General features: G+C 63.6%; 1 protein-coding gene across 10 annotated transcripts; it reads left to right on the forward strand.

Annotated features, from left to right (window-relative positions):
- The first annotated feature begins 375 nt into the window (after positions 1-375).
- ARHGEF11 (Rho guanine nucleotide exchange factor 11) lies at positions 376-27,988 on the forward strand. 10 transcript variants are annotated; one of them, XM_074809340.1, is made up of 41 exons: positions 376-578; positions 8,296-8,387; positions 8,859-8,957; positions 10,271-10,320; positions 10,422-10,479; positions 10,997-11,175; positions 11,291-11,362; positions 12,113-12,232; positions 12,453-12,507; positions 12,587-12,663; positions 13,129-13,266; positions 13,439-13,513; positions 14,357-14,458; positions 14,869-14,967; positions 16,098-16,140; positions 16,505-16,601; positions 16,681-16,803; positions 17,085-17,108; positions 17,529-17,673; positions 17,925-18,024; positions 18,540-18,569; positions 18,908-19,037; positions 19,838-20,017; positions 20,423-20,470; positions 20,977-21,164; positions 21,294-21,440; positions 21,895-21,974; positions 22,160-22,285; positions 22,373-22,490; positions 23,383-23,561; positions 23,648-23,723; positions 23,956-24,123; positions 24,279-24,366; positions 24,497-24,598; positions 24,958-25,046; positions 25,137-25,370; positions 25,480-25,749; positions 26,296-26,388; positions 26,694-26,899; positions 27,034-27,220; positions 27,308-27,988. In XM_074809340.1, the coding sequence occupies exons 1-41, from the start codon at positions 547-549 to the stop codon at positions 27,355-27,357; spliced, it is 4,569 nt and encodes a 1,522-aa protein (XP_074665441.1). In that variant the 5' UTR covers positions 376-546; the 3' UTR covers positions 27,358-27,988. The 10 variants fall into 10 exon arrangements, with proteins under 10 accessions (XP_074665441.1, XP_074665443.1, XP_074665442.1 ...); XM_074809342.1 differs by having other exon boundaries at positions 18,911-19,037; XM_074809341.1 differs by having other exon boundaries at positions 17,928-18,024.

Consider the following 27,988-nt stretch of genomic DNA (forward strand, 5'->3'; position numbering starts at 1 on the left):
CTCTCCCCGTGGGTCCCCCCACACCCACACTGTCCTCATGGTCCCCACAACTGGGTCCCGCCGTGGGTCCCCCATACCCAGGTGACCCTGCGGGTGTCCCCCCCACCCCACGCTGTCCCCACGGGTCCCCCCCACCCGGCTCTCCCCGTGTGTCCCCCCCCATCCACGCTACCCCCCCCCCCACCTCCGCCGGGTGTCCCCAGGGGTCGTGTCTGCGCCCCCCCTCCCCCGCACGGCCCCCGCCGGCGCTGCCCCCTCGGCGGCGGCGGCGGGGGCCGGGCGAGCCCGGGGATTGGGAGCGGGCGTAGGCCTCTCCCTCGGCCCGGCCCCCAGCGCTCGCCGGGCGGGTCGTGAAGGGGAGCGGGGCGGGGGGGGGCCGCGCCGCCGCCGCCGCCGCCGCGCCGAGATCAACGCCGGAGCGGGGGGTCGGGCCCCGCCGCCGCCGAGGCCGCCGAGGCCGCCGCCGGGTTCCCGGGGATGGTGGCGGCCGGAGCGGGGCGGCGGCTCCCCGCGCCCTGACCGCCGAGGGGCCGCGGGCGAGGCACCATGAGCGTGCGGCCTCCGCAGGCCCTCGACAGGTAGGTGGGGGGCCGGGGGGGGGCCCGCAGCTCCCCGCGGCCTCGGGGCGGTTGTCAGCCGGGGGAGCGGCGCCGGGGCGGCGGGGAGACCCCCCCCGCTGCGGCCGGGGGGTCCTCTCTGAAAAAGCAGCGTTTTGGGGTGAAACTCTGAGGTTTGGGGGGCGTGGGTAGGGCAGGCCGCGGGCCCTCCCGCTCTGGAGGACGAAGGGGGGGGGGGGGGGTCACAGCCCCTCACTGCCCCCCCCGCCTGTCCCTCCATCTCCCCGGGGTGCTGCGTCCCGCCGCGATGCTCAGATCAGGCTTATGTGTGTGTGTGTGGGTGTTGTGTGTGTGTGTGTGTGTGTGTGTGCGTGTGTGCGTGTCCCCTCAAAAAAAAAAACCCACAAAAAACCACCCCAAAACCAACCCACGTCTGACCGGTGGGAAAATGTGGCCGAAATTAGAAATGGGGAAACACCCAGTTTTGCTCCTGCGCCGTTAAATATCTTCCCCTGGGTGCAGCAGGAGCGTTTTGCCCCAAATAGCCTCAGTTTTAACCTGAATTTCTTCAGGTGGGTTTATGGGGTGGGGGGCACGCCCCTGGGGTGAATGGGGCACCTCACTGCCCTCTCACCCTCCTCAGAGCTCAGTTCTTCGCAGGCAATTAAGCTAATTAACCCCCAGCGGGATGCGTTCGCCTTCTGCCCTGGGAATGGGGGGCAAGCGGCCGGTGAGGGTCCCACTCGTGTCCCCCCCCCACCCCGTCTCCGGACAGCGCGGGCCCAGGTGGGCAGCGCCGCCGGCGTCTCCCCCGCTCTGCGCGCGGGAAGATGGAGGTCGGTGTGTGTTTGGGAGCTGGAAACGGGCACCTCGCTCCTCACAGCCAGCTCAGACCCTTCGCTGCATCTGTGGGAATAAGCCTCATAAAAAAAAAACATTTGCTTTTGGGGTGACTCGAGGGATGGAGGTGGGTTGCGGCTGCCCCGTCTCGGGGCGAGGAGCTTCCCCGTGTCCCTGGCTGCGACCCCCCCGTGCAGCCGTAGGGATGCGACAGCGTCTGTTCCGACGTGGATCTCGCCCCTTTGTGCCGCCGAGGGTGACTTTCTGCCGAAAACGAGGTTTTCTTCCCGCTCCTCGTGCTCCAGAAGAAGCCGATTCAGGGCGTTGGGGGTGGTTGCGAGGCCGCGTCTGCTGGTCCCTGGCTGATGGCGTTGAAGATGCTCAACGTGAGGTGCCAGCGCATCGGCACCCGCTGCTGCGCCCAGAGGCGGTTTGGTGCATCCGTTGGTTGGACGGGCGACGTGTTTCCACCTCCTTCACCAACGAGCCCTTCGCGCGGCGTCCTCCCGCTTTGGGGGGAAGATTGGGTGTGCGAGGCAGGGGCTGGCGTGGAGCACAAAACCGCCCCGCCACGCTTTCCCTCTGGGTAACTCTTGATTAGCTGGAGGACTCGGCCACGAGGCCGGCGACAAGGCTCTGCCTCTTCGCAGCCGGAGTAGAAATTAAGGAGCTGCTGAATTTCACACCCATCCTGGGTGGGGAAGTGGCAGGATCGGGTCCCGGCGGCGTGTCGGTGCCGCGTGAGCCTCGCTGCCCGACTTCCCCGCCTCGGGGAGCTGCGGGGCGTCATTACCAGGCTTAAGGCTTCTCTCTGCTCTTTAAATAGCCGCGGTCTCCTCCGCTCGTTAAGGTCAGGCGCCTGAAGTGCCCTGGCTGAGCTGGGAGTCGCTCGTCGCTGGGTGGCACGGCTCTTCGGCAACAAAAATCACTTGGAAATAGGTTCATGTGAGGAGTTTTCCCCCCAAAACACCTCAGCAGCCCCCACCCTCCCACCCACCACAGTGGCTTTGAGGTGGGCGCAGGGCTTCTGCCCTCTGATCCCCGCAGCCCATCGATGCGCAGGCAGCCCCCTGGGGGCTCCCAGGAGAGGCAGACCAGTGCAAACCAGTATAGATCTCCTTCCCCCAGTGTTAGGAGATGCAGAAGGAGCCGTGCATCACCGGCGAGCGCCGTCCAGCTGCGGGGACGTGGGTTTAGTCGCCGCTGTCTTAACGTCTTGTATTGCCACGGTTTTAATTGTAGAAGGAGCCCACTGGAGGAAAGCGGTTCGAGAGCTGCGCTGGTGGAAAGAGGCACAATCCTCCCCGCTGTGGGGTGTGCGGCTTTTATTTAGGAGGAAGGTCGGGGAGAAAACATCCCTTCGGGGTAGGTTATTCCGTATCTCGCTCGCTGCTCCAGATCTCGCACCCCAAAAGCGCCGTCAGTGCCGGACAAACCAGCTCTGCCAGTCTGCGTTTTCCAGTGGCACCGTTAATGATTACACTGCCCGCCACGGGGAGAGCTCGGGAGGGATTTGGGGTGGCTCACGGTCTTGCTGCGCGCTCCGGCAGCGTTCCCGGGGAAATCTGGGCCCCGCAGCGGCGCGTGAACCGCGTCGTCCTCGGTGGGGAATTCGCATCCCGGCTCCGCTTTGCCGTCGGACGCCCCCCCGCCGCGCTCCCATGCCGTGGGTTTTCTTGCAGGTGGGGAGGGAAAGGATGGCACACAGCTTTTAAAAGAAAATTTTGTGGTCGGAAAGGGCTTTCGGTGTGCGGGGTTGCTGCCGATCCGGCCTAACTTTGCTGGTAGCGGTCGTGATGATACTTAACGTTGATGTAGCAGAGCTGTGCAAAGTGCTTTGCAGACATTATCTAATTAAGGCGTAAATACTTGCTCGCCCCTTCCTCACCTCCCGCAGCCCCTCCGTGCTCTTCCCCAGCTCTCACTGGTCTCTGCCGGGCACAGCGCTCCAGTCTCCGTCTCTTTTTGGGTCTAATCCTGCTCGGGAGCTCCCACAGCCGCCTCGGGGAGCGGAACCGGGGTTGTTTTGGGTCTCCCTTCCCCGGCTGCACCCTCGCAGAGCTGCCGGGGGCTGTTTGGGGAGAGAGCGGTGCCGGAGGACCCCGGCCCAGCGAGCCGGGCAGGCAGCGCGACTGCGAAACCCGACTGATTTTGCGTAACCGACTGGCTGCCCGAAATCACAGCTGTCCCCGCGCTCAGCCTCCGTTCCTCCCCGTGGGGAATTGGCATTGCAAAAATTTGCAGCACACAGACAATTAGAAATGTGGGGAATGGAGTCTGCTGCGCCATTAAACAACCAGGGCTGCTGTGCTCGTCGCGTTAATTTTTTCTTTTTTTTTTTTCTCCCCCCCCATTTAATTAAAAGTCTTAATTTAAACAAAGCTTTTGCAGAATCCCCTGTCTGCTGCAACAAAGTTGCTGGAGGAATCCGGGGATTTAAATTCAGTTTGCTGTGGCGCGTACACGGGACTTTGCATCTGATTTGCAAAATGAAATTTGCTACCAGCCGCCTCCTGAGGGCTGAGGCTTTGCTTTGCTTTTCTCCCTTGGAAAAAAAAATGATAAATAAATAGCAGAGAGGGAGAGAGAGAGAAGGAAAAAGCTTTGCTGCATAAACCCCAGATGGATCCGGGATGACTCCAGCCTCGTGGATTCGCGGGCAGCAGCTGCGGGGTGGCTTGGCAGTCGCCCGTAGCCTGCGTGCCGCGGGGACGCGCCGGCTCTCGGCCGGCTGCCGCCTCGCCGCCGGTGTTGCCGAAGCCCCGGCGCTGGCAGCACGCTGGCGGGCCCGGCTCTGCTGCCGGGAAGAAGGAGCTGCCTCGCAAACACCCCAGGGTCGGCACGGCGGGGACGGAGGCAGCGGGATCGTGAGCCAACCCCGGCCAGGAGTCCCCGGAGAGCCGCTCTCGTCCCGCGCTTCAAGCGAGCTCTGACGTCTTCGCCGGCTGGGAGGTGGAAACCTGTTGTGGGAAAAGATGAGAAGAAAACCAGATCTCCTCGGGGACGGGGGGTGTCATCGCAAGCTGCGTCTGCAGGCGGCCAAAAATGTCGAGAAATGATTATATTTTTTGTTTCCCCCCTTCTTTCCTTCATTTGCTCACAACACCCTAGCGAGGTTTAAATCTGCCTCGCCGTGCAAACTGAGACGCAGACGCATAATTACAAGCTTCCCCGATGCGTCATCGTGCGGCAGCCGATGGGTCGGCCGCGGAGCAGGAGCAGCGGGCGACGTTGAGCCTCAACCTCTCCATCCCCAGCGAGGCAGCGAGCGTTCCGCAGCGGGGGGACGCACACCCCGCTCCCGGAGGCTGCGGCAGCGGGGATGGGGTGGGGGGGATGCGGAGGGACGTCCCCAACGCGCCGCGAGGCTGGAGCCGCTCCAGCGAGAGGAGCGTCGGGGCTGGACGCAGCCCGGCCAACGCGTTTTCCCTCTGCTGTGTGGCGGGGAGGGGGAAGGGGAGGAAGCTGAATCATTTTTATGTTGGGTTTTTGGGTTGGGGTTTTTTTTTTTTTTTTTTTTTTTTGGAGCTGAAATTCCTTCCTTCCTTCCTGTCCCCAGAATACCAGTATGTGAAACCGTCAGCGGGGCTGTGGCCCGGGGGAGCGGCCGGCAGCGGGGTTTGGCACGGGAGATGCCGGGTAATCCTGGTGCTACCAGCAGCGCAGACCGTAGCGTCAGGCTGCGGTGGAAGCAGTGACTCAATGGCAAGAGGAATCCCACCAAGACACTGATTTTCCCTTTTCAAGTTGTGGCTTTTGCTTGTTTGTTTTTTTTTTTTCTTTTTTCCGTACACATTTCTATTTTTTCACAACTTTTCCTGCTGATGGGCCGACGCTGGCCCCGCCTGCCGCCCCGCTCGCTTCAAAAGGCAGCAGGTTTCCAGGCGTGACAGCGCGGGCTCCAACTATTCGCAAAACGTTTTCTCTTCCCCGGAGCTGGGATCCACCGTTTGGAGACCTGGGAGGGAAAAAAAAAATAAAGCTCCCAGTCTCGGAGAGAGCGTTTTGCAAAGCTCCGGCTGGAGACTGACCCGCTTTGAGGATTTGATCCTATTTCTCCCTTAATCTTTTAATTGTGGCGTTTGCTCTGCGTGGGCTCCCGAGGTGGCAGCGCCTGTGCTGTGCTTTGCTCTTGAGCGTGCGTGATGATTTTATTTTCTTCCTTGTTTTTCCTTTTTTATCTCAGCTGTGCCTCTCGCCGGGATGCCCGGCGTGTCCTGCCTTCTCCCATCCTGCCCCCGTTGCAGGCAGGCGACGCAGAGCGTCTCGCTCCTCTTGTCGTGTGTTCGTGAAAAGCAAAGAGCTGTGATTTAACTCAAAGTAGCCAAAACCGAGGAAAATAACCTCAGAGCCAAAACCTCTGAGGGCAGCACGTAGGATGTGGCTGCAGGTGCCGGCCTGGAGACTGGCCCCAGCGCTGGGACTGGGTGAGTCAAGGGCGGTTGCGGGATTTGGGCATCGTACAAGGGCTCTGGAGTTACAACTTTTAGGAAAACCGAAGGGTCTTTCAGGGCACCAGAAGGAGCTTCCCCAGCTGGAAACAGGCGTCGGGGTCAGGTCTCCGTCAAGCTGGCAGCGTTTGGTTTAAAATGGCATGTTTTGGCTCTCTGTAAGTCAATTAGGAAGGAGCTTATGCAAAGCCGAATTAAACTACTCTTTTAGACAGCGATAAGCCAGCGCTGGCCTGGCTCCTTCGGGCGGGATGGAGACGGGCTCCTGCTGCGGGCGCGGGGCTGGCACGTCCCTAAGTGGTGCTGGTGTCGGCCTGGTGGCTCCTGGCCGGGCTGTGGGCTCAGCCGCGCGTGGTCCTGGCCTCGTCAGGCACCGGGGTGCTTCCCCTAATGAAGAGGCTTAATGACTGTCCCGCTGTGCAGCAGCACCTTAAGTCCTGGCATCCGGGGTGATGCGGAAAGAGGAGCCGATCCTTCCTTGGCCTGGATAAGCGGCGGGTCTGACCTGCCCCGAGAGCACCCTGCGCCCGGCTGCCGGGTAATCCCGCGGGGTTAATCCTGCACCTACCCTTCGCCTGCCAGCAGTGCCGCTCCCCATCCTGGATTGCCTCTGAAACAGCGGGGGGACCAGTCCCACCCCTGCCCCCAGCTCCTGGGGAAGCTGTTGGGATGCTTCGGCCGTGTCCCCGCTTCCGCAGCCCCCACCAAGGCTGCGCCCGGGCTCCTTCGCGCCGAGGTCCTGGTTTATCCCCCGCTTTAGCGAGCGAGGGTTGTAATCGAGTAAATTAGAGGCTGCGGCGTAACGGTTGTGAGGTCGGGTCTGGATGAGGATTGTCCAGGCGACCTTCAGCGAGGTGTTTCCTAATATTCATCTCCCGGCGCGCAGGAAGGAGCCAGGGACTTGTTGCACCTCAAGAACAGGCCCCAGCAGCGACGCTGTCGGGTTTACGCTGCTGTGGGCTCTGACTTTGCGTCCCCGTGGGGTGGTTTTGGGGGGGACCCTCTTGCTCGATGCCTCCCAGTTGCGCTGAGGAAGGCACAAAACCGGGAGGAGGATTTGCACCGAGAAAGGAGAATCCTGCCCCAAGCCCGGCGGGTGCTGTGAGGCCGTGCCGGGCGCAGGGGGGGTGTTTTTGGGTCCCGCCACCCTCCCCGAGGGGTGTCAGCGCGCTGTCACCCTGCCGTCAGTCACACCTCTGCCTCTTGATCTGTTTGTCTTTCCCCGCCTCCCCGCGCCGCTGTCTTCCGGGTGTCCCTTGGGCCACCTCACACCGCCACCACCCCGGCAGCCGAGCGGGCAGCAAGAGGCAGCCTCACCTGCCCAGGTAAGCGGGGTCGGCGACGGGGCTGCGTGTGCTCTCATCCTGCACCCCCACTTCATCGCAGCCTTCGGGGGCTGAGGCAGAGACCGGCTGCTTTTCCCACCGGGAACACCTTCATTTTCTCGCTCTTCCCGTTGCTTTCTGACCCCTCCGGCCCTGCCCTGACGGGGGAGAGCTGTGGCTGGTTTGGGGAGGAGGAGGAGGAGAGACAGGACAGCGGAGCTGCGCTTTCATCCCTGGGATGGCGTGAGATCGTGGAGGGACACGGGGAAGGGGAGGCAGCGCTCCGGGGCCCTCGTTTTGTGGATGGAGCTGGGTTTGGAGGCAAAATCAGGCCCCTGAGGAGGGGGAGAGGCTGGGGGCTGCTCTGGCATGCCGTTCCCTCTGGCCACAGCTCGTGGGTCTCCTGCCCACCCACCAAGCCTGCTGGCACGGTCTTGTTCACGCAGCATTCGCAGGGGTAGCGGCCCAGCCTGGACTTCTCCAGACCCCCGTTAGCTGGAGAATAAACATCGGGGCTCAAAAAAGCCACGTAGACGAGCCCCCCGCTTCCAGCACGGCAGCGAGGGGATGAGCTGTGCCCCAGAAAGCCCCATGTGCCCATCCAGCATCCAGAGCCCTGCTGGAGGACTAGCCAGGCTCAGCGAAAGGGCAGGACTGTAAAGTAACTGTCCATTGTCTGTCTGTCCGTCTCTCACCCATCCTTCGCTGCTTCGTGTCTCTCCTTCCATCAGCCCCGCTGCAGCCTGGCAAAGACCCGCCACCGAGCTCCGTCCTGCCTGCGCTGCATGATGCATCTTGCCCTGAGCCCCGCTCCCCCCCCGCCAGCAAACGCGAGACCCTGGGGGTCCTGGCGCCGAGCGGGGGCTCTTTTGGGGCTCTCCCCGGAGCCCTGTAGTGCCGAAGGGAGAGGAGCCTGTTCCCGGGGCAGTTTGGGGACAGGCAGCTGGAGGGACGGGCAGCGCTCGCCCGTGCTGGCTGCGTCACCTTCCAGCTCTGTGCCTTTGTTTTTCCCGAGCGTGGCTGGAGAATGGCTTTGTCCAGCTGTCCCCGGTCCCACTGAGGCTGGAGGGTGGCTCCGTCCAGCCATCCCCCTCCCTGAGCTCTCCTCCTCCTCCTCCGCAGGTTAAGCAGCCTGTCTTCCCTGGGTGATTCGTCTTCAGAGCGGAGGTCTCCCGGGCACCACCGCCAGCCCTCCGACTCCTCCGAAACCACCGGTAAGTTTTCCTGCCTCCTCCTCTGCTTCTCTCGCACCCGAGGACTTCATTTCGCACCCTGTCCCCACCGGGAGCTTGGGGGCACGTTGCCGCCTGCCTCGGTCCTTGCAGCGCCCGCGGGGACACAGCTCCTGTGCCCCTTGGCAGCACCCAAAGTCACCCGGCTGAGGCTGCGGGGGGAGGGCAGGACCCGGCAAAGCAGCCGGGGATGATCCAGCGGCCGGGAGCTCTCCCCACCCTGCCCGTGCTCGCCGGGGCACCCTGTTTTCAGGAGAAAGGGTCCGAGCAGGGACGTCGCACGAGGGTGAGGAGGAATGAGCCGTGCCCTTGGGTCGCTGACTCGAGGGGCTCTGCACCAGGCTCTGCTCACAACCCCTGAAACCGAGAGCAGCGGGGTAGGGGGGTCCCCACAAGCCAAGCCTGCGCCCCAGGCTCGGAGCCTCACTGGTTCTCCCTCCTCTTCCTCCCCAGGTCTGGTCCAGCGCTGCGTCATCATCCAGAAGGACCAGCATGGCTTTGGCTTCACCGTCAGCGGCGACCGCGTCGTCCTGGTGCAGTCGGTGCGGCCAGGTGAGAGGGGCCGGCGCTGGCAGCAGGCGGGGTGAGGGCAGGGGGGGGCAGGAGATGCCTCGGGGCTCCCCTCACCTACCCAAAGCTTCATCCCCTGTGAGAAAACCTGGGAGAAAGGGGTTTTCCTTCCTAAGCGTTGCCAGCTCGGGGTCTTGCTACGGCATCAGCCACAATGGACAGGACACGATTGCTGGGGGGGGAAGGCAGGTGGTTTTGGGGAAAGTGTTTTGGGGAAGCTCCCCAAAACTGCTGCGTTCTCCCCGCTCCTTGTACAGCCCGGGGAGCTGCTGACGGTGGGTGGGTGGGGAATTCCCTTTTGTAGCCCTGGGTAAACACAGACTCAGCAGCTCAGTGCTCTTGGCGCTGTGCTGCCGGAGACGCTGCCGGTTTTGCTGTATAATGACTTTGCGGGGTGGCAGGGCTTGGAGCAGCAATTTAAATAGACAATGAGCTGCTTATTTTACAGCGGATGTTCCCACCTCCTCCCCCTTCCCCCCCCCCTCCCTCTAGCCCAAAAGCCAGGAAAAATGAGAATATAGGAAAGGGAAAATGCTGCAAGTTTCAAGGGCAGGTTAGCGCTGGAGTGCCTCTCTCCTGCAACTGGAGCTGTGTGGGGAGCCCCCCGCATCAGCCCCCTCGCCCTGGGGGGTGTCCCCAGGTGCAGGACAGCCCGGAGCGTTGTCCCCCCTCTCCCCGCTCACTTCATTTGCCAATAACGAGACCGTTAAAGCCGAAAGAATCCCAACAATCCGATGTACTTTCCACTCTCGGCGCTCACTGCCGTGTCCCAGGCCCTTGGCTTGGAGTTGAACCTAATGGAAACATTTTCCTCTTGGTTTTGGCTTTAGGAAAAGCGAATTTTTCGTGTATCCCAACCTCAGCTTTGTTAAAGAGCAGGCAGGGGGGGAGGAGGCAGAGCAGTGCTGCTCTTCCTGGGCCCCGCTCCTGCCTTTGGATCCAGGCACCTGGTGGCTCTCTAGATGTGTCGGAGCCAACCCGGGCGGTGGGGTAAGAGGTTGGGGCCCCTTCTCCCACCCTGAGACGGATGGAAAAGGCTGAGGCCTGGCTGGGTGAGCAGAGGAGGGCTTGGCTGGGTGAGCTCTGAGCTGAATGTGTGCTGGGGGTTGTGCGTAAAGCCCCCAAGGTTGGTCACCGGCCTTGTCCCCCGCGGGAAATATGTGCCTGGGGGTTCCCGTGTCCCCACCCTGACAGGAACGTGCCGGGATGATCTGGGAGCATTGGGAGCGGAGCCCCTGGCTCCGTCTGTCTCCCCTCCGTCCCTCCTGACTGTGTCTCTCCTCCCTGTGTCACAGGGGGGGCGGCCATGAGAGCCGGGGTGCAGGAGGGGGATCGCATAGTCAAGGTGAGTCCCCCCAGCTGTCGCCTCCGCCGCTTCTCTGCGTGTGGGGCCGTGCACCCCGCTCCCCCCCGCCAGCTTCTCTGACCCCCTCTCTCCTCTCCCAGGTGAACGGCACGATGGTGACCAACAGCTCTCACCTCGAAGTGGTGAAGTTAATCAAGTGTGAGTACGGCTGGGGAGCTGCGGTGGCTCCTTCTGGCCCCGGGTGGCCGGCAGCCCCGGTGCCCACTGGCCGGCCGCTCTGCCCGGGCTGCTGGGGGTGAAGAGGGGAGAGGAGCACATTTCCATCGGGCTATTGGGGAGATTGGTGGCAGCCAGCCCCCACCTCTTGCACCCCCAGGGTGACGCTTTGTCCCGTGGCAGGGTCCTAAAAAGACAAATCAGCGTTTACAGCTTTGGTCATGAGCCTTGCAGCACCTCAGCCCGGGAGGCCACAGCATCCCACCCAAGGGCAGGTCTTGATTCTTGGGGGGAAAAGATGGGAAAATTTGTCTCGATCATGCCAGTGAGTGTTTGCAGGGTGGGCCAGGGGAGCACCCGCCACGGCAGAGGTGGCCTCGCTGCTGACAGGGCCAGGGACGTGCCCACCCCGCTGCCGCGATGCCCATCGGGTGGGTTAGGTCGAGAGAGTGAATAACGTGAGTCCTTCTCACCCTTTCCCACTCCCAAATTTTTCCAGCCGGTGCCTACGTCGCTCTGACCCTCCTGGGCTCTCCCCCTCCCTCGGTGGGGCTCTCTGGTTCTCAGCAAGACGTGAGCACGGCGGGGGCTCCCCGCATCACCCCCGCCTGCCCCCCGCCGCCTCCCCCGCCGCCGCTCCCCCCGCCGCAGCGCATCACCGACCCCAAGCCCTTGCAGGTAGCAAATAATGACGGGGCGTTTCCCCGACGCGTTGTCCACGCTGCTGCCCGGCGCGGTGGGCAGGAAGAAGGCAAAACTCAACCCGTCTCTTTGCCTCCATCCGAAATTGCAGGACCCTGAAGTCCAGAAGCACGCGACGCAGATTCTCCGCAACATGCTGCGGCAGGAGGAGGCAGAGTTACAGGTATGGCAGCAGCACGGCTCTTTTTTATTGTGGAGCCGCAGGGGAGCAGCTCTCAGTGCTGCCCTTGCACAGCACACAGCGACGAGCGCACCCTTCAGCCCGTCGGCCCGCTCAGCCCCGTTTCCTCGTGGGCCAGCAGGGAGAGGGGAGGGATGTGACCCCTGGGCTCGGCACTGGGGAGGCCGCCCCTCGATGAGTGGGTTCAGTTTTGGGCCCCTCACCCCAAAAAGGCCATTGAATGACTCGAGCGTGTCCAGAGAAGGGCAACGGAGCTGGTGCAGGGTCTGGAGCACAGGTCTGATGGGGAGCGGCTGAGGGACCTGGGGGGGTTTAGTGTGGAGAAGAGGAGGCTGAGGGGAGACCTCCTGGCCCTCTGCAACTCCCTGAAAGGAGGGTGCAGAGAGGGGGGAGGAGTCTCTTGAGCCAAGGAGCCAGCGGCAGGCCAAGAGGGAATGGCCTCAAGCTGCGCCAGGGCAGGGTCAGACTGGCTCTTAGGAAGGATTTCTTTGCAGAAGGGGTTGTTGGGCGTTGGAATGGGCTGCCCAGGGCAGGGGGGGAGTCCCCATCCCTGGAGGGGTTGAAGAGTCGGGTTGAGCCAGCGCTGAGGGATCTGGTGGAGTTGGGAACGGTCAGGGTGAGGTTCATGGTTGCACTGGAGGAGCTTCAAGGGATTTTCCAACCTTGATGGTTCTGGGATTCTGTGACGGGGTCGGGGCTGGTGTCAGTGTCCCCTCTCATCTCTCCGCTCAGCGCTTCTACGAGGCGTACAGCCGAAACCCTGCCAGCGCCGTGGAGGAACAGATCGAGGGAGCACGCCGGCGGGTCAGCCAGCTGCAGCTCAAAATCCTCCAGGAAACTGGTGGCTCCATGGTATGTGAAATTAGTGGGGTTACCTCCAGTTCAGGGTGTCTGTCATCCCTCCCAGCTCCCTCCGAGCCTGGGGAGACCCTTCCGAGGTGGCGGGGACAGCGGTGGAGACATCCCTGGTTTCCAAAAGCCACCATGGCTGGCCTGTCCCTGGCCCTGTGTCCAGGTGTCCCCACATGCCGGGGAACGTCCCCCCGGTCCAACACAGCTCCTCACGTTGCAGGATTCAGGGCGGCTGTGCAGCGACTCCGGCTTGGCCGGGTTCAGGGTGGTGGAAGGTGAGTTGTGCCGGTGATTCCGAACGTCCCCACGGCTCCATCTCCTGAACACACGGCTCAGTGTCTCCTCTGCTCCCAGGACGCCTCTCCCTGGACTCGCAGGACGGTGACAGTGGGTTGGAGTCTGGGCCGGAGCGATTCCCCTCCGTGAGCGAGGTGAGAGCGGGGTTACCCCCGAGGGGAGCCCACCCCAACTTCTGCTGGGCCCTGGGAGTGGGGGGGAACGCCCAGACAGACAGGTCTGTGCCTCCTTGGGGGTCGAGGACCTGCCTTTGCCATCAGTTATTTGTTTGTCATTGGAACAAACCGAATTCCTTGCAATGTGCCCTCAGCTCTGAATTTCTTGGGCTTGTAATGCTTAGTTTGGCGTAACCGCCCCCCAAATGAAGGGTACCCCGAAGTTTTTGGCTTGTGGTCCAAATCTAAAAGTTTTTCTGAGGGCACTGGAGGGTTTTTGTGATTTCCAAGTTCCCTGGGCCCGTCTCCCTTTATGGTCTCTGACCTGGAAACTGCTCTCGAGGCGGCCCCGGGTGCCGGTGCCGGGTGGGCGAGCGGCAGCGCGCGGCATGGAGCCCGGCCACCGCCGCCTGCCCCTGAGGCCTGCGCTGCCGTCCCGAGCAGAGCTCCCTGAACCGCAACTCCGTCCTCTCCGACCACGGCCTGGACAGCCCGCGCACCTCCCCGGTCATCAGCACCCGCCTCTTCCAGCACCATCGCCGCCAAGGCTCCGACACCCCCTTCCCCCCCGCTGCCGAGCAGGTGGGCTGGGGCCAGCTGGGGGGTCCCGCTGCACCCCCAGGGCGTTGGGTGGGTGCTGGGCCCCGTCGGAGGTGGTCTGAGCCTCCCTCGGGAGCTGGCGGGGTGGGAAAAGGTGTGTCCCCCCCACCCAGAGCCAAGCGCCTGGCTCCGAACTGTCCCCTCTCCCTGGCAGGGGTTGGACCGGACAGGACGACCCCTCATCATCGGGCCGGAGGAGGATTATGACCCGGGTTATTTCAATAATGAGGTAACGGCGTCCAAAATATTCTTGGCATTTGTCCCTCCTGAGGGGACAGGGCTGTCCCCCTCCCACCCATGGTCATGGCATTTAGAAAAATCCTGGGGACATCCAGGGACAGGCCGGTCTGTGGTGAGGAAAGGGCTGTGGGAGCCGGGGGTTTAGCCCGGTGCTGAGCCATGGGCTGGGCCTGATCCAGAGGAGTGAATTCCTTTCCTTCCTAACTTGTACCAGCACTGGCGTGGCCAGCAGGGACAGGGAAGGGGTGTGACCCCTGGGCTCGGCACTGGGGAGGCCGCCCCTCGATGAGTGGGTTCAGTTTTGGGCCCCTCACCCCAAAAAGGCCATTGAATGACTCGAGCGTGTCCAGAGAAGGGCAACGGAGCTGGTGCAGGGTCTGGAGCACAGGTCTGATGGGGAGCGGCTGAGGGAACTGGGGGGGTTTAGTGTGGAGAAGAGGAGGCTGAGGGGAGACCTCCTGGCCCTCTGCAACTCCCTGAAAGGAGGGTGCAGAGAGTGGGGAGGAGTCTCTTGAGCCAAGGACCCAGCGGCAGGCCAAGAGGGAATGGCCTCAAGCTGCGCCAGGGCAGGGTCAGACTGGCTCTTAGGAAGGATTTCTTTGCAGAAGGGGTTGTTGGGCGTTGGAATGGGCTGCCCAGGGCAGGGGGGGAGTCCCCATCCCTGGAGGGGTTGAAGAGTCGGGTTGAGCCAGCGCTGAGGGATCTGGTGGAGTTGGGAACGGTCAGGGTGAGGTTCATGGTTGGGCTGGAGGAGCTTCAAGGGCTTTTCCAACCCAGATGATTCTGGGATTCTGTAACTGGCTCTTTCTTCTCTGGTCCCTTCCCTGCGCAGTGTGACTCCCTCTTCCAGGACCTGGGCAAGCTGAAATCCCGGCCGGCGCATCTGGGCGTTTTCCTGCGCTACATCTTCTCCCAGGCAGACCCCAGCCCCCTGGTAAGGGCCCCGCCACTGTCGCTGCTGGGAGGGGGACACACACAGGGGAGCGTGTTTGGCACCGTCCCCTCCTCCAGCTGAGCGCAGGGTGGTGCTGCTTTGCTGAACCCGTCCTCAAAGCTCTGCCCGAGGCTCAGGCAGCTGCCTGCACTCTGGCTGCCTGCTGCAGGCAGCTGCCAGCCGGTGGTTTCCCCAGCTGTGCGTGCACGTGAGAGGGAAACACAGCGTAGGGTTACACTTCCTCCCCTTCCTCCCAGGCGTGGCACGGTGGGGTGCTGCCCTCCCCAGACCCCAGTGATCATTTCCTGTTTCATGGCCGTCCCGGCGCCGCTTTCCCGAGCCTTTTCCCCTCCCTGCTCCAAAACCTTCCTCCTCCTTCACTGCCCACCTCCGCTCTCCCCTCCTTGCAGCTCTTCTACTTATGCACGGACGTTTGCCAGCAGACGACGGCCAAGGATTCCCGGGTCTTGGGGAAGGACATCTGGAACATCTTCTTGGACAAGAACGCGGTGAGGGCAGGAGGGCAGGACAGGGGATCAGCGCTGGGCGTCGCGTCCCTCACACAGGGATATTTTTAATGGTGTTTTTGCCGCTGACATTGCTTTTGTTGCTGCTGGTTTCTCCGCATCGGTGCAAGCGCTTGCGTAAGGCCTGTACCCACCCCTTGCACAACTGCAGCTGCCCTGCTGCCTGGAAGCTCGGCGCAGGCAGGAGAGGAGACTCCTGGCAGCGAGGACGGGGCTCCAGGCGCTCCCGTTAGTGCTCCCGGGGGCCCAGAGTCCCCCTTGGAGGGAAGTGGGGTCCCGTTGCGCTGCTCCGCAGGGGTTTGCGTGTTGGGTGCTGGGTGCTTCGTGTAGGAGATCCCCAGCTCTGGCCTCTCTGGCTGCAGAAACTGCCACTGGGCGATGGTGCAGGAGCACGGGGCACCCTCTCCACGCTGCTTTGAGTGCGGCTCTGGCGTGTGCACCGTGTCCCCAGCTCCGTCCAGCCCTGCTCGCTGCACGGGGAACATGAACCTGTGCTGAGCTGCTCTTGTACCAGCACTAGCGTGGCCAGCAGGGACAGGGGAGGGATCTGACCCCTGGGCTCGGCACTGGGGAGGCCGCCCCTCGATGAGTGGGTTCAGTTTTGGGCCCCTCACTCCAAAAAGGCCATTGAATGACTCGAGCGTGTCCAGAGAAGGGCAACGGAGCTGGTGCAGGGTCTGGAGCACAGGTCTGATGGGGAGCGGCTGAGGGAACTGGGGGGGTTTAGTGTGGAGAAGAGGAGGCTGAGGGAGACCTCCTGGCCCTCTGCAACTCCCTGAAAGGAGGGTGCAGAGAGGGGGGAGGAGTCTCTTGAGCCAAGGACCCAGCGGCAGGACGAGAGGGAATGGCCTCAAGCTGCGCCAGGGCAGGGTCAGACTGGCTCTTAGGAAGGATTTCTTTGCAGAAGGGGTTGTTGGGCGTTGGAATGGGCTGCCCAGGGCAGGGGGGGAGTCCCCATCCCTGGAGGGGTTGAAGAGTCGGGTTGAGCCAGCGCTGAGGGATCTGGTGGAGTTGGGAACGGTCAGGGTGAGGTTCATGGTGGGGCTGGAGGAGCTTCAAGGGCTTTTCCAAGCGAGAGGATTCTGTGATTCTGTTCTGCCTTCCCTCCCCAGCCTCTCCGAGTGAAAGTGTCTGAGCAGCTCCTGGCTGAGATCGGTGAGTGAGGAGCTCCCAGGTCATGTGCCGTGGGCCAGGGCCCGTCCCCGCCGTCTGCACAGCCGGCGCCTTCGCCCTGACCAAGGGGCTGTTCATGAGGATGCCAAAGCAGGATCCCAAAGGACTTCTGCAGGACTCTGCCTGTTGCCCTCATAGTGAGGACGGGACGAGGTCTGGGACTGGAGCTCCTGAGCTCTTCCCCAGCTCAGTCCCGGGGGTCTTGTTGTGGGTGGGTGTCTGTGTAAAATGGGAGACAGGTTGTCCCAGCTCTGCCCCAGGGCCTGGGGCTGCCAGAAGATCCCCTGGGCCCTCCCTTGCATTCTGAGCATGGGTGGTGACACCGATTCTCCTCTCCTGTCCCCAGAGACTCGCCTGCGGAATGGGGACGATGTCCGAGCCGCCCTCTTTGAAGCTCAGGAGATGGTGATGCCTGAAATCCAGGAGCAGATCCAGGACTACAGGTAACGCAGCTGCCTGCGTGTCCGTCAGAGCTCGGCGGGCTCCTGCCTCTCTCGTGGCCCTGACCCTCATCTTCCGCAGAACAAAGCGCACGATGGGCCTGGGGAGTCTGTACGGGGAGAACGACCTCTTGGACCTGGATGGGGACCCCCAGAAGGAGCGGCAAGTGGCCGAGAAGCAGCTGGCCCAGCTGGGCGACATCCTGTGAGTGCCAGGCTGCCGCAGAGGCTCCCTGCCCTGCACGTGGGGAAGTGCCTGGATTTGGGGCGAGGAGGTGGGGAAGGGGATCGGGCACAGGCTTAGCTCTGCTCCTTGATCCTGCTTGATCCACACATTTGCCATGAGGTGGGAAGGAGAGTTTGGAGCTGGCGCGGGGTGCGGTGAGGAGCAGGGGGCACGGTGGGATGGAGGGCTCGGGGCTGAGAGCTGAGTAGAGAAGCCTGCTCCAAACAAGCTCTTTTATCCCTCCCCATTTCTCTCTCCAGGTCAAAATATGAAGAGGACAGGAGGTGAGTGGCCCCGGGGCGCAGCGGGAGAGCGCCCAGATGCGACTGCCTTACAGTTGCTAGCTGAGGAGGCAAAAGGAGAGGGGTGGCAGGAGCATCCCCTTCCCATGCTGGCCTCCAGCACCCCCTCCCCGTGCCAGGCGTACCCCCGTGGGCTCTCAGGCTGGCCCTGGGGAAGGGGGAGCACTTACCCCGGGGTCCTGGTGCGCTGGGTGCAGCCCCCTGCCAGCCCCAGCTCACCCTCTTCAGCTGCTTCTTGCCTTCCCTCCCGTCTCACTTGCCCTGCAGCCCAACCTGGGCATCCTCTCCTGCCTGGGGAGGGAGACCCTCTCCCCGCAGAGCCCCACAGGACCTCCTGGCCTCACCCATCGTCTCCCCTGGCCTGGGGTCAGATCTCCAGCCCCACGCTCTCCTCTCTTCCAGCTCCCCCATGGCCTTTGCCCTCAGCACGTATATGAACCACACAGGCATCCGCAGCCGGGAGCCCCGGGCGGCCGGCACCAGCGAGAAGGCCCAGTCCCTCCCGGACAGGGACAAGTGGCTGCCCTTCTTCCCCAAGACCAAGAAGGTGGGTGACTTGCTGGCAGCTGCTTCTCTGCCCCAGGACCAGTTTCTTGCTGCTGGATCTTTGGAGGCCACTCCAGAGATCCCCATCTCCCCCACCCCATGCCTGGGAGAGCCACTTAGCGCCAGGGCAGAGCCAGATCCCGACCCCGTCCCTTCCTCGCGGCGTTCAGCCAGCGCAGGGGAGGTTGGGGACACCCTCGGGGCCTGCGTGGTGACGTGTGTTTTTATCGGTGCTCCTCCCACGTGTCCCAGCAGAGCAGCAGCACGAAGAAGGACAAGGATGCCATGGAAGACAAGAAGCGCAACCCTATCCTCAAGTACATTGGGAAGCCCAAAATCTCCTCCCAAAGCAGTGAGTATCGGGACCTTCTGGGGTGCTGTACCCCCCCTGCCTCCCCGCTGCCTGGAGGAGATCTGCAGCCCGGGGCTGTTGGGTGGCCCCTGGCACCCGTGGGGCTCCCGTTCACCCGGTAGCAGACACTTTTTGTCAGCCATGCTCCGTTCTCCTCCAGCTGCTCCTTGGAAACGTGTTGTCTCAACCGTCCATGCTCCCACGTGGCTTTGAGGGGAGTGGGAAGGGAACAGAGCTGAGCTCTTCCCCCAGATTTATCTTATATACCCGATCCTGCAGGTTTACAGGCTGCTGGCTGTGTTCTAAAAGCGCCACAGCCCCTGAGGGGGCTGAGAGCAAGTGTGTACGTGTGTGTGTGTGTATGTACACGTGTGTGTACACGTGTGTGCGCATGTTCCTCTTCCTCCCCTTCTGCTTTGAGTTCTCATGCCATTAGCTCACACGTTCCCTCTTTACCTCCTTCGTTGCCGAACTGCAGGATTGATTTGACATCTCATTTTTGTTTTTCCTTTCAGCATTTCATGTCCCTTTGTCCCCTGTTGAAGGTAAAAGGCCTTTTCTTTCGTTTGCCATTCACCTCATACGCTTAGTTTTATTTTGTCCCCCCCAAAACTACCCCAGCGTTGTTACAGCGGGTGTTGGGGTGGGCTCGGCCGGGTTCTGTGGGCTCCAGGAGGAGGGTTGGCCACGGTGGCCATTCCCACCCAGCGCTGGGGCATCCCGGGTGCCCGCTCAGCTCCTTTTCCCGGAGGAAGCTGGCGCCCGGCCGCGGGGGAAGCCCCTTGGTGAGCGGTCGCGATGCCGCCGGCGCCTTCGCCTCCGCAGCCCGAGCTGGGCGGCGCAGCCCGGTCTCACGGGGGTTGTTTCTTTGCTTTGGCCCCAGCAGTCAAACCCGGCAATGTGAGGAACATCATCCAGCACTTTGAGAACAACCAGCATTACGAGAGCCAGGAGCCCGGCACCCAGCGCCTCTCCACCGGCAGCTTCCCCGAGGACCTGCTGGAGTCGGACGGGTAGGGCAGGGGGATGCCTGGGGGCGGGGGGGGGTGTGCAGCACCTGTTTTTGGGGCTCCCACCGCAGTTTTAGTGGGTTTCACAGAATCATTCAGGTTGGAAAAGCCCCTCAGGATCAGCGAGTCCAACCCTCAGCCCGACTCTACAAAGCTCTCCCCTACCCCACATCCCCCCACAGCTCATCCAAACGGCCCTTAAACACCCCCAGGGGTGGGGACTCCACCCCCTCCCTGGGCAGCCTATTCCACTCTCTGACCACTCTTGCTGGGAAACATTTTTCCCTCCTGTCCAGCCTGAACCTCCCCTGTTGCAGTTTCAAGCCGTTCCCTCTCGTTCTGTCACTAATTCCCTGGGAGCAGAGACCAGCCCCAACCTCTCCACAACGTCCTTTCAGGGAGCTGCAAGAGAGTGATGAGGTCTCCCCTCCCCTTCTCCTCCTCACACTGAACAGCCCCAGCTCCTTCCATCGCTCCTCACAGGATTTATTCTCCAGGCCCTTCCCCACCTCGTTGCCCTCCTCTGCCCTCGCTCCAGCCCCTCGAGATCTCTCTCGGATTGAGGTGCCCAAAACTGGACACAACACTCCAGGTGTGGCCTCACCAGTGCAGAGCACAGGGGGACTGTCACCTCCCTGCTCCTGCTGGTCACACTATTTCTAAGCCAAGCCAGGATGCCGTGGGCTTTCTTGGCCACTGCTGGCTCACGTTCAGCTGCTTGTCAATGTTGTTTGTGTGCGTGGGGGTGTCGCTGCCTGTCCCACCAGCCTCAGCCTGTTCTCGGTGTTGTCTCCCCGCTGCAGTTCCCGCGCCGAGGTCAAGCTGGGCCGCTCGGAGAGCTTGAAAGGCCGGGAGGAGATGAAGAAATCCCGGAAAGCAGAAAACGTGCCTCGGTCCCGTAGTGATGTGGACATGGACGCCGCAGCCGAGGCCACGAGACTTCACCAGTCGGCATCATCCTCCGCTTCCAGCCTCTCCACGAGGTGGGAGACACCGTCCGAGCCCTGGGCAGGGAGGATTTGGGTTTCCCCAGGCGTGTTTGGCTTTGAAGGGGAGCTGGGATGGCCGGGGGGGGGGCGTCTGAAAGCTGAACCCCTTGAGCTGAGACGCTGTCTCTTGGGAAAGGTTTTGCTAAGCCTGTGGGTCAAGCCCCTCAGAGCTGGGTGGTCCTGGCCCCGCAGCACCCAGCAGAGCCGACGTTTGCCGGGGGAAAACAGAGAGAATTGGGCTTTAATCCCCGTTTGTGCCCCAAACCCCTCTCGCAGCCGACCCACGTCTGGAGGGGCTTACGGAAACGCTGCTGGGTGCTGCCCCGTGGGGTGGAGCGATGGGAGGAGGGAGGGGCTGGGACATGAGGACACCAGGGTGACTCTCCCATCCCTCCCCAGGTCGCTGGAAAATCCCACACCCCCGTACACGCCGAAGATGGGACGCAGGTGAGTGGCCCAGCCGCCGTCTCTGCCGTCTCTACCGCGCCGCCCCGAGCCGGCTGGGTCCCTGGGGCCAGTTTTCCTTCAGAGCAGGGTCACTGTAGGGGTGTGCTGGGGCTGTGCCCCCACTTTGGGGGTCAGAGGGGCTCCATCTGTGCCTTCCTAGCTTTGCCCTCCCCGTAAGCGAGCCTTGACAGAGCACAAGGGGAGGCGATGCCCAGGGCTGCCCCGGGAGGGAGTCCCCTGTTAGTTCTCCATCCTCCTGGGGCGAGGGGGCACCTCTGTTCCCTTGTGTCTCACGCAGGAGCTTAAAGGACCTATATAGATGTCTGCTGGGGGACCTAGTCTTTTAGCTCGAGAGTCAGAGGCTTGTACTTCTTGTGCTGAAGGCCCCGGGTTCAAGCCGAAATAGGGCCCAGGTAGATATTGGCTGTACTGGGAGCGCTGTGGGGTGGGCTGGCTGGATGCGGGTGGCTGCAGGGGACTCCCACCGCCACCTTTCACCCTCCCAGGAGCATCGAGTCGCCCAGCCTGGGTTTCGGCGTGGATCCCTTCCTGCCTCATCTCCTGGAGGACGAGCAGGGCCAGCTCTCCGACCTGGAGCCCGAGCTGGACTCCCAAAACTGGCAGCACACGGTCAGCCGGGAGCTGGTGGCCAACCTGCCGCAGAAGGAGATCGACCGGCAAGAGGTGATCAACGGTAAGGAGGAGGAAGAGGAGGAGGAGGAGCACGGCGCACCCCCGCGACGCCACGGGGCCCCCCCAGCAGCACGCCCCGGCGCCGCGGGGCTCCCCCGGGCGCTTCTCCACCCCCGTGCCTTTCGCACAGAGCTCTTTGCCACCGAAGGGTCTCACCTCCGCATCCTCCGAGTCCTCGACCTCCTCTTCTACCAGCGGATGAAGAAGGAGAGTCTGCTGGCCCGGGAAGAGCTGGCGCTCCTCTTCCCCAACCTCCCTGACCTGATAGAAATCCACAGTAAGCCTCTTCCCGCTCGGATCCTGCTCTTCCCTGCACATACCCCGCTGTGCTGGGAGCAGAGGGTGGCCCACGCGGCCCGCGGTTGCCCAGGGGCTCCTGCCTGGTCACCCCCCACTCAGACCAGCCCTGCTAACACCATCGTACCGCTCCGGCCTCTCCTTTCCCTTCTCCTGGGAGCAATCCTGGGGGTTTTTTCCACACTCTGCCCATGTCCGGGACCAGCCCTCGGCGTAGCACGCTTTCAGGACATGCTTTTGGTGTCCCCCTCCTTGACACGCTGCAGCCGCCACAAAGCCCGTTCAGCTCTTGGCCCCTCCTGCCTGCACCCGTGCCGGAGCTGGCAGGGACCCTCTGGGGCAGGCAGCTCAGCGGGGGCTCGTGCGGATGAGTGGTGGGTGGCCCCCACACCCCGTTCACATCAGTCCTGTCTGTCCCTCACATCCTCATTCAGATTCTCTCTCCGAATCCATGAAGAAGCTCCGGGAAGAAGGACCAATCATCAAAGAAATTGGGGATCTCATGCTCTCTCGGGTAAGGGGGGGACAGGGGTGGTAGAGCCCCCGGGGACATCTTAGTGGGTGTGGGAGTGTGTCATCTTTAAGGGGGGGTGTAGGTGACCCCACTGTGGCTGCGCTCGGAGCAGACGAGCTCAGGGAGACTCGGGGCCAAGCCCGGGGGGTGCCTGAGTGTGGTTCTCCCCTGCACCCCCCGCCCAGTTTGACGGCCTGGCCAAAGAGGAAATCCAGCAGGTCGCTGCTGACTTCTGCTCGTACCAATCCATCGCCCTAGAGCTGATCAAAACCAAGCAGCGCAAGGAGACCCGTTTCCAGATCTTCATGCAGGTTTGTCCCTCTCCTGGGTGGTTCCTCGCGCCGCTGATCCCCCCACCCTCAAATCCCACCTGGGGGCTTTCACCCTCTTCCCTCTAGGAAGCAGAAAGCAATCCCCAGTGCCGGCGCCTACAGCTCAAGGATTTGATCATCTCTGAAATGCAGCGCCTGACCAAGTACCCGCTGCTGCTGGAGAACATCATCAAGCACACCGAGGGTAGGGGCTGGGTGGGGGGCACCAGGGGGGCTGCGTGCTCCCGTCTCCAGCATGTCCTTCAGCTGGCGGGAGGCTCTCTGGTGCCATCCAGAGCAAAACCCCAGGGTGGGTGGGGACACGTGCTGCATTTCCAGCAGAAAGAGCCAGGCCAGGGGGGGCCTGTACCAGCACTGGTGTGGCCAGCAGGGACAGGGAAGGGATGTGACCCCTGGGCTCGGCACTGGGGAGGCCGCCCCTCGATGAGTGGGTTCAGTTTTGGGCCCCTCACTCCAAAAAGGCCATTGAATGACTCGAGCGTGTCCAGAGAAGGGCAACGGAGCTGGTGCAGGGTCTGGAGCACAGGTCTGATGGGGAGCGGCTGAGGGACCTGGGGGGGTTTAGTGTGGAGAAGAGGAGGCTGAGGGGAGACCTCCTGGCCCTCTGCAACTCCCTGAAAGGAGGGTGCAGAGAGGGGGGAGGAGTCTCTTGAGCCAAGGACCCAGCGGCAGGCCAAGAGGGAATGGCCTCAAGCTGCGCCAGGGCAGGGTCAGACTGGCTCTTAGGAAGGATTTCTTTGCAGAAGGGGTTGTTGGGCGTTGGAATGGGCTGCCCAGGGCAGGGGGGGAGTCCCCATCCCTGGAGGGGTTGAAGAGTCGGGTTGACCCAGCGCTGAGGGATCTGGTGGAGTTGGGAACGGTCAGGGTGAGGTTCATGGTGGGGCTGGAGGAGCTTCAAGGGCTTTTCCAACCGAGATGATTCTGGGATTCTGTCCTGGGGGTGGGAAAATCTCCCTCTTGCCATCGGGGAGCTCTGCACTGGCAGCGTTTTGCGTCCGGGAGCAGCTGGGAGCCTGGTGCAGCGGGACGGGGACGGCCCGTCCTCCTGACACGCTCTCGCCTCTCGGCCGTGCCAGCGGGCACCTCGGAGCACGACAAGCTGTGCCGAGCCCGGGACCAGTGCCGGGACATCCTCAAGTACGTGAACGAGGCGGTGAAACGAGCAGAGAACCGGCACCGGCTGGAGGGCTACCAGAAACGCCTGGATGCCACCTCGCTGGAGAGGACCAGCAACCCGCTGGCTGCTGAGTTCAAGGTAGCCCCAGGTCCCGGGCAGTGGCGGGGGGGGTCTAGCGGGGGTCTCCCCAGCCCACGCTCAGCACCGCCCTCATCTTCCCACAGAGCCTGGACCTCACCTCCCGGCGCATGATCCACGAAGGGCCGCTCACCTGGCGCGTCGGCAAGGACAAGACTGTGGGTACGGACCTTCCCCAGCGCCTGGTACTGGGAGCACTGGGAGACCTCCCCCTGCCTCCTCAGCGTCCCCCAGGACACGGGTGTTTTACCCCCAGCCCCAGTGGCGTTACAAGGACCCTCTTAGCCCTTCTTTGCTGCATCCCCTGAGCCATTTTCCCTCCTGGCTGCAAGGTGGGAGCTTGTGAGCGCATCCCTGGCTGAGCCTCCGCTCTCTGTCCCTTCTCCCACCCCAGACCTGCACGTGCTGCTCCTCGAGGATCTCTTGGTGCTGCTGCAGAAGCAGGATGAGAAACTGGTGCTCAAGTGCCACAGCAAAACGGCGCTGGGCTCTTCGGACAACAAACAGACCTTCAGCCCCGTCCTCAAGCTCAACTCGGTGCTCATCCGCTCCGTGGCCACAGGTGGGGAAAAAAAAAGGGGCAAAGCCGCGGGGGCTGGCAGAGTCCTGCGGCTCCAGCCGGGTCCTGCCGCGGCCGTGCTGGTGCTGGCGGGTCGGGTTAAACCCCTGGGCCGTGCTCTTGCCCTTCCTCATCGCTCTTGGTCACCCCACGCGCAGATAAACGAGCCCTCTTCATCATCTGCACGTCGGAGTTGGGCCCCCAGATCTACGAGCTGGTGGCGCTGACGTCCTCCGAGAAAAACACGTAAGGCTGAGCGGGACGGGTGTGGGCAGCGATGGGCAGCGCCTGCGTGGGGTGGGGGCTTCTTGGGGGGGCAGCAGCCCACCCCACTTGCCCCCCCAGGGAGGTAACAGGGGGGCTCTGGGCTGGGCAGGTGGATGGAGCTGCTGGAGGAGGCGGTGCAGAGTGCCACGAGGAATGCCACCTTCCCCCCCAAGCGCCGGACGCCGGAGCCCACCCGCGCAGCACCCTCCGGGTGAGCCTTGCTGGGAGCTGGGGCCACAGCCCAGTCCTGTACTGGTGGGCACTGGGGGACGAGGCCAGCTGGCTCTCTCTGGAGGGCAGTTGGACTGGGGACAAGGGTCTAGCCCAGTCCCATACTGGTGGGCACTGGGAGATGAGGCCAGCTGGCTCTCTCCGGAGGGCAGTTGGATGGGGGACAAGGGTCTAGCCCAGTCCCATACTGGTGGGCACTGGGGGACGAGGCCAGCTGGCTCTCTCCAAAGGGCAGTTGGACTGGGGACAAGGGTCCTCCCTGGTCCCTGGGGACTGGGGGTGGGTGCCAGGGATCCTGACACCTTGTTTGGGGGCTCATGCCCTTCCCTGTCCCCGCAGCCTGGTGTTACCGGACCCCGACGTCTCCCCGCTCCTGTCCCGAGGCGCCAGCTCGGGCGCAGAGGCAGAGGCAGAGGATTGCTCCTCAGGTAACCCCCCCCCACCCCTGCCTGCCGCTCGCTGCCTGCACCTTGCCCGTCTTTCAGGCTGGCTCTGAGCTCTCCCTCTTCCCCCCGCAGCAGACGACAATCCCACCGCACTCCTGGGTGGGGAGAAGCCCCCGGCGCTGCTGGAGGAACCAGGGAGCAGCGAGGTGGAGGAAGGGGAGGAAGAGCTGCCTGCACCCCCCTTGCCCGACGAGGAGGCAGCTGCCCCCCCTCTCCCGGCCGAGCGACCGGGGCCCCCCACGCGCCTGCTGCTGCTCCCGGAGCCCGTCGGCACGGAGGGGCTGGCCGAGGCGGCGCTGGAGGATGGTGAGTGCGGCGGGGGGCTCCGGCAGAGACACCCCCCCCACCCCACCCCACCCCAGCCTCTCCCACGGGAAGCAAAATCCCCAAACCGCCTTTTTTCACCCCATCCCAGTGGAGAACCTCCGGCTCCTGATCCTGCGGAGGCTCCTGCCGTGCCGGGACGCGGAGCCCGAGGACGATCTGACGCCGACACCATCGGTCGTCGCGGGAAGCGGCCTGGCCTGGGGCTCGGGGCTCCCCAGCCGTGATTCCCCCTCTCGGGGGGTGCTGGCAGAGCCCCCCGGGACCGCCGAGGACACGGAGCCCCGGCCGCAGCAGGAGGAGACGGACGAGCCACGTGCGGCTCCTGAGGAGCCAAGCGGCTACAAAGTCGTCCGGAAAGGTAGAGGGGTGACGGCGGGGGGCCCTCGGGCGGGCAGGGAGGGGGGCAGGCGCTGGGGACCCCTCTTCTCCCCCCGACGTGCCCTTTGCTGGGATTTGGGGTCTCGCTTCATGTTTGTCTGCGTCTGGATTGGAGCTGGGGGCTTGTAGGGGGGGGCTGAGGGATGCGGGTGACCCCCCCTTCTGTCTGCTGTGTGCACCCCACGGGTCTGGGGGCTCTGGTGGGTGCTGGTGATGGGTGCTGGTATTGGGGTGCTGGTGGCAGAGCGCTGTTGAGTGGTGGGTGCTGGTGGATGCTGGTATTGGGGTGCTGCTGATGGGCGCTGTTATTGGCATGCTGGCAGCAGAATGCTGTTGGGTGCTTGTGATGGGTGCTGGTATTGGGGTGCTGGTGGTGGGTGCTGGTGGATGCTGGTATTGGGGTGCTGGTGGCAGAATGCTGTTGAGTGCTGGTGGTGGGTGCTGATGGGTGCTGGTGGTGGGTGCCGGTGGCGGGGCCTGCTCACCCCTTCCCTCTCCCTCCGCCCTCTCTTTTCGGGGTGCACAGCCCAGGCGGAGGGTGCTAAGGAGGCCACGCCCTCGCCAGGCAGCAGCCAATCAGAAACTGAGCTGCAGGAAGGAGGCGGAGCTAATGTAGATGGTAAAGAGACCCTCCCCCCCCATCCCCTCCCCAGACCTCGCAGGGTGCCCCCATGTCTCCCCCCAGGTTCCCACTCGGGGGCTGCCCCACGTCCCTTGAGGGGAGCCGCGTCCTCCGAGGGGACGTGTGGCCCTGCCCGGGGGGACGGTGTCACTCGGGAGCGACTTGGGAGCAGGATCCTGCCCGTGAAGGGACACAACCGGGAGGGGGGGCAGGAACTTGGGCAACAAACCCCCCCTGCGGGGGCCACCAACACCCACCCGAGCGGGTCCCTGCCACGCTAACGCTGCTCATCCCTTCTTCAGGCAACTATTTCTACGTCAGCATGCCAGCGGGGCCCCCCGCCACAGCCCCCACGCTGCCCCCCAGCCCCCCGCGGGGCTCCCCCCAGGAAGCACCCGCCCGTCCCAGCCCCGCCGAGGGGTCCCCGGACCCCCCAGCTCCCCTCCGCGACGTGGACCTCATCTTCCGCACCATCGAGCAGCTGACGCTGAAGCTCAACAGGCTGAAAGTGAGCCCCAAAGTGGGGAAAACTGGGGAGGGCGGGGAGGGGGGGATCCTCTCAGCGTGTCGTGGAGGTGGGGGGTCCCCCAAACTTGCACCCACCCCTCTGACCCAGCACCCTTTCTCCTGGGCCCCCTCCAGGCTGTGGAAGCGGCGCACCGGGAGCTGCTGAGGTCGCTGGGGCGCAGCTTCTCGGCCGACACCACCCCCCTGGGGGGCTCAGCCCCGGAGACGGACCAGTGGTCCCAGCAGCCCCCCAGCCCCGAGGGTGACAGTCCCTTGGCCCGCGCCCTCCGGACCCTGCAGGGCCCCGTCACCAACGCCCCAGGTGAGACCCACCCCCCCCGCAGTGCTTCCCCCTCCCCTTCCCCATCCCCCAACATCCCCTCACCCCCCTTCTCCCCATTTTTTCCAGGCTCCAGAGCCCCCCTCGCCGAGGACCCCGCTCGCGACACCGGCCTTTAGCCGCAGTGGGGAGGGGGGGGCTCCCCCCCCTAGAATCTCTCAAAGCTGGGGAGCTGCCCAACAGCCCCCCCCGTGCCCCCCACCCCATTCTGGCAGCCGCGGGAGCCCCCCCCTGCCCCAAAACTACCGGGGGGGGGCTTCGGCTGGAAGGAGGGAGCACAATCTGGCAGGGCCGGCAGCCGGGGCCCCCCCCTCACCCCCTCGCATGGCAGCCCTGGCTCAGCCCCCCCCTCGCCGCCTCCCCGCGCCCCCCCCCGGCCGTGAGAGCTGGATCTAGTCTGTATAAATGCACTTTGTTCTGTTCCTCTCCGTGCTGCGGCCCCCCCCCCCCCCGCTGCCTATAAATATGTACGTACGTGCGCCCCTCCTGTAAATAACCACCCGCCGGCCCCCCCCACCCACCCACCTCGAGCCGGGGACAGGGCGGGGGGGCAGCGAGGACACCCCCAGCACCGGGCTCTCCTCCCCGGTGACAATCGGTGACCTGAGGGGGGGGGTGCTGGGGAGTTGGGGCTCGTCCCACCTCCGCCCCCCCCCATCCCTTCTCCCCCTCCCAGGTGTGGCGCTGGGGGGGGGGGGGTCTGATATATATATTATATATAATAGAGCCGAGACTGACCAGTTGCTGTTC

Source organism: Strix aluco, chromosome 30 (genome assembly GCF_031877795.1).
Source record: "Strix aluco isolate bStrAlu1 chromosome 30, bStrAlu1.hap1, whole genome shotgun sequence".
Taxonomy (NCBI): domain Eukaryota; kingdom Metazoa; phylum Chordata; class Aves; order Strigiformes; family Strigidae; genus Strix; species Strix aluco.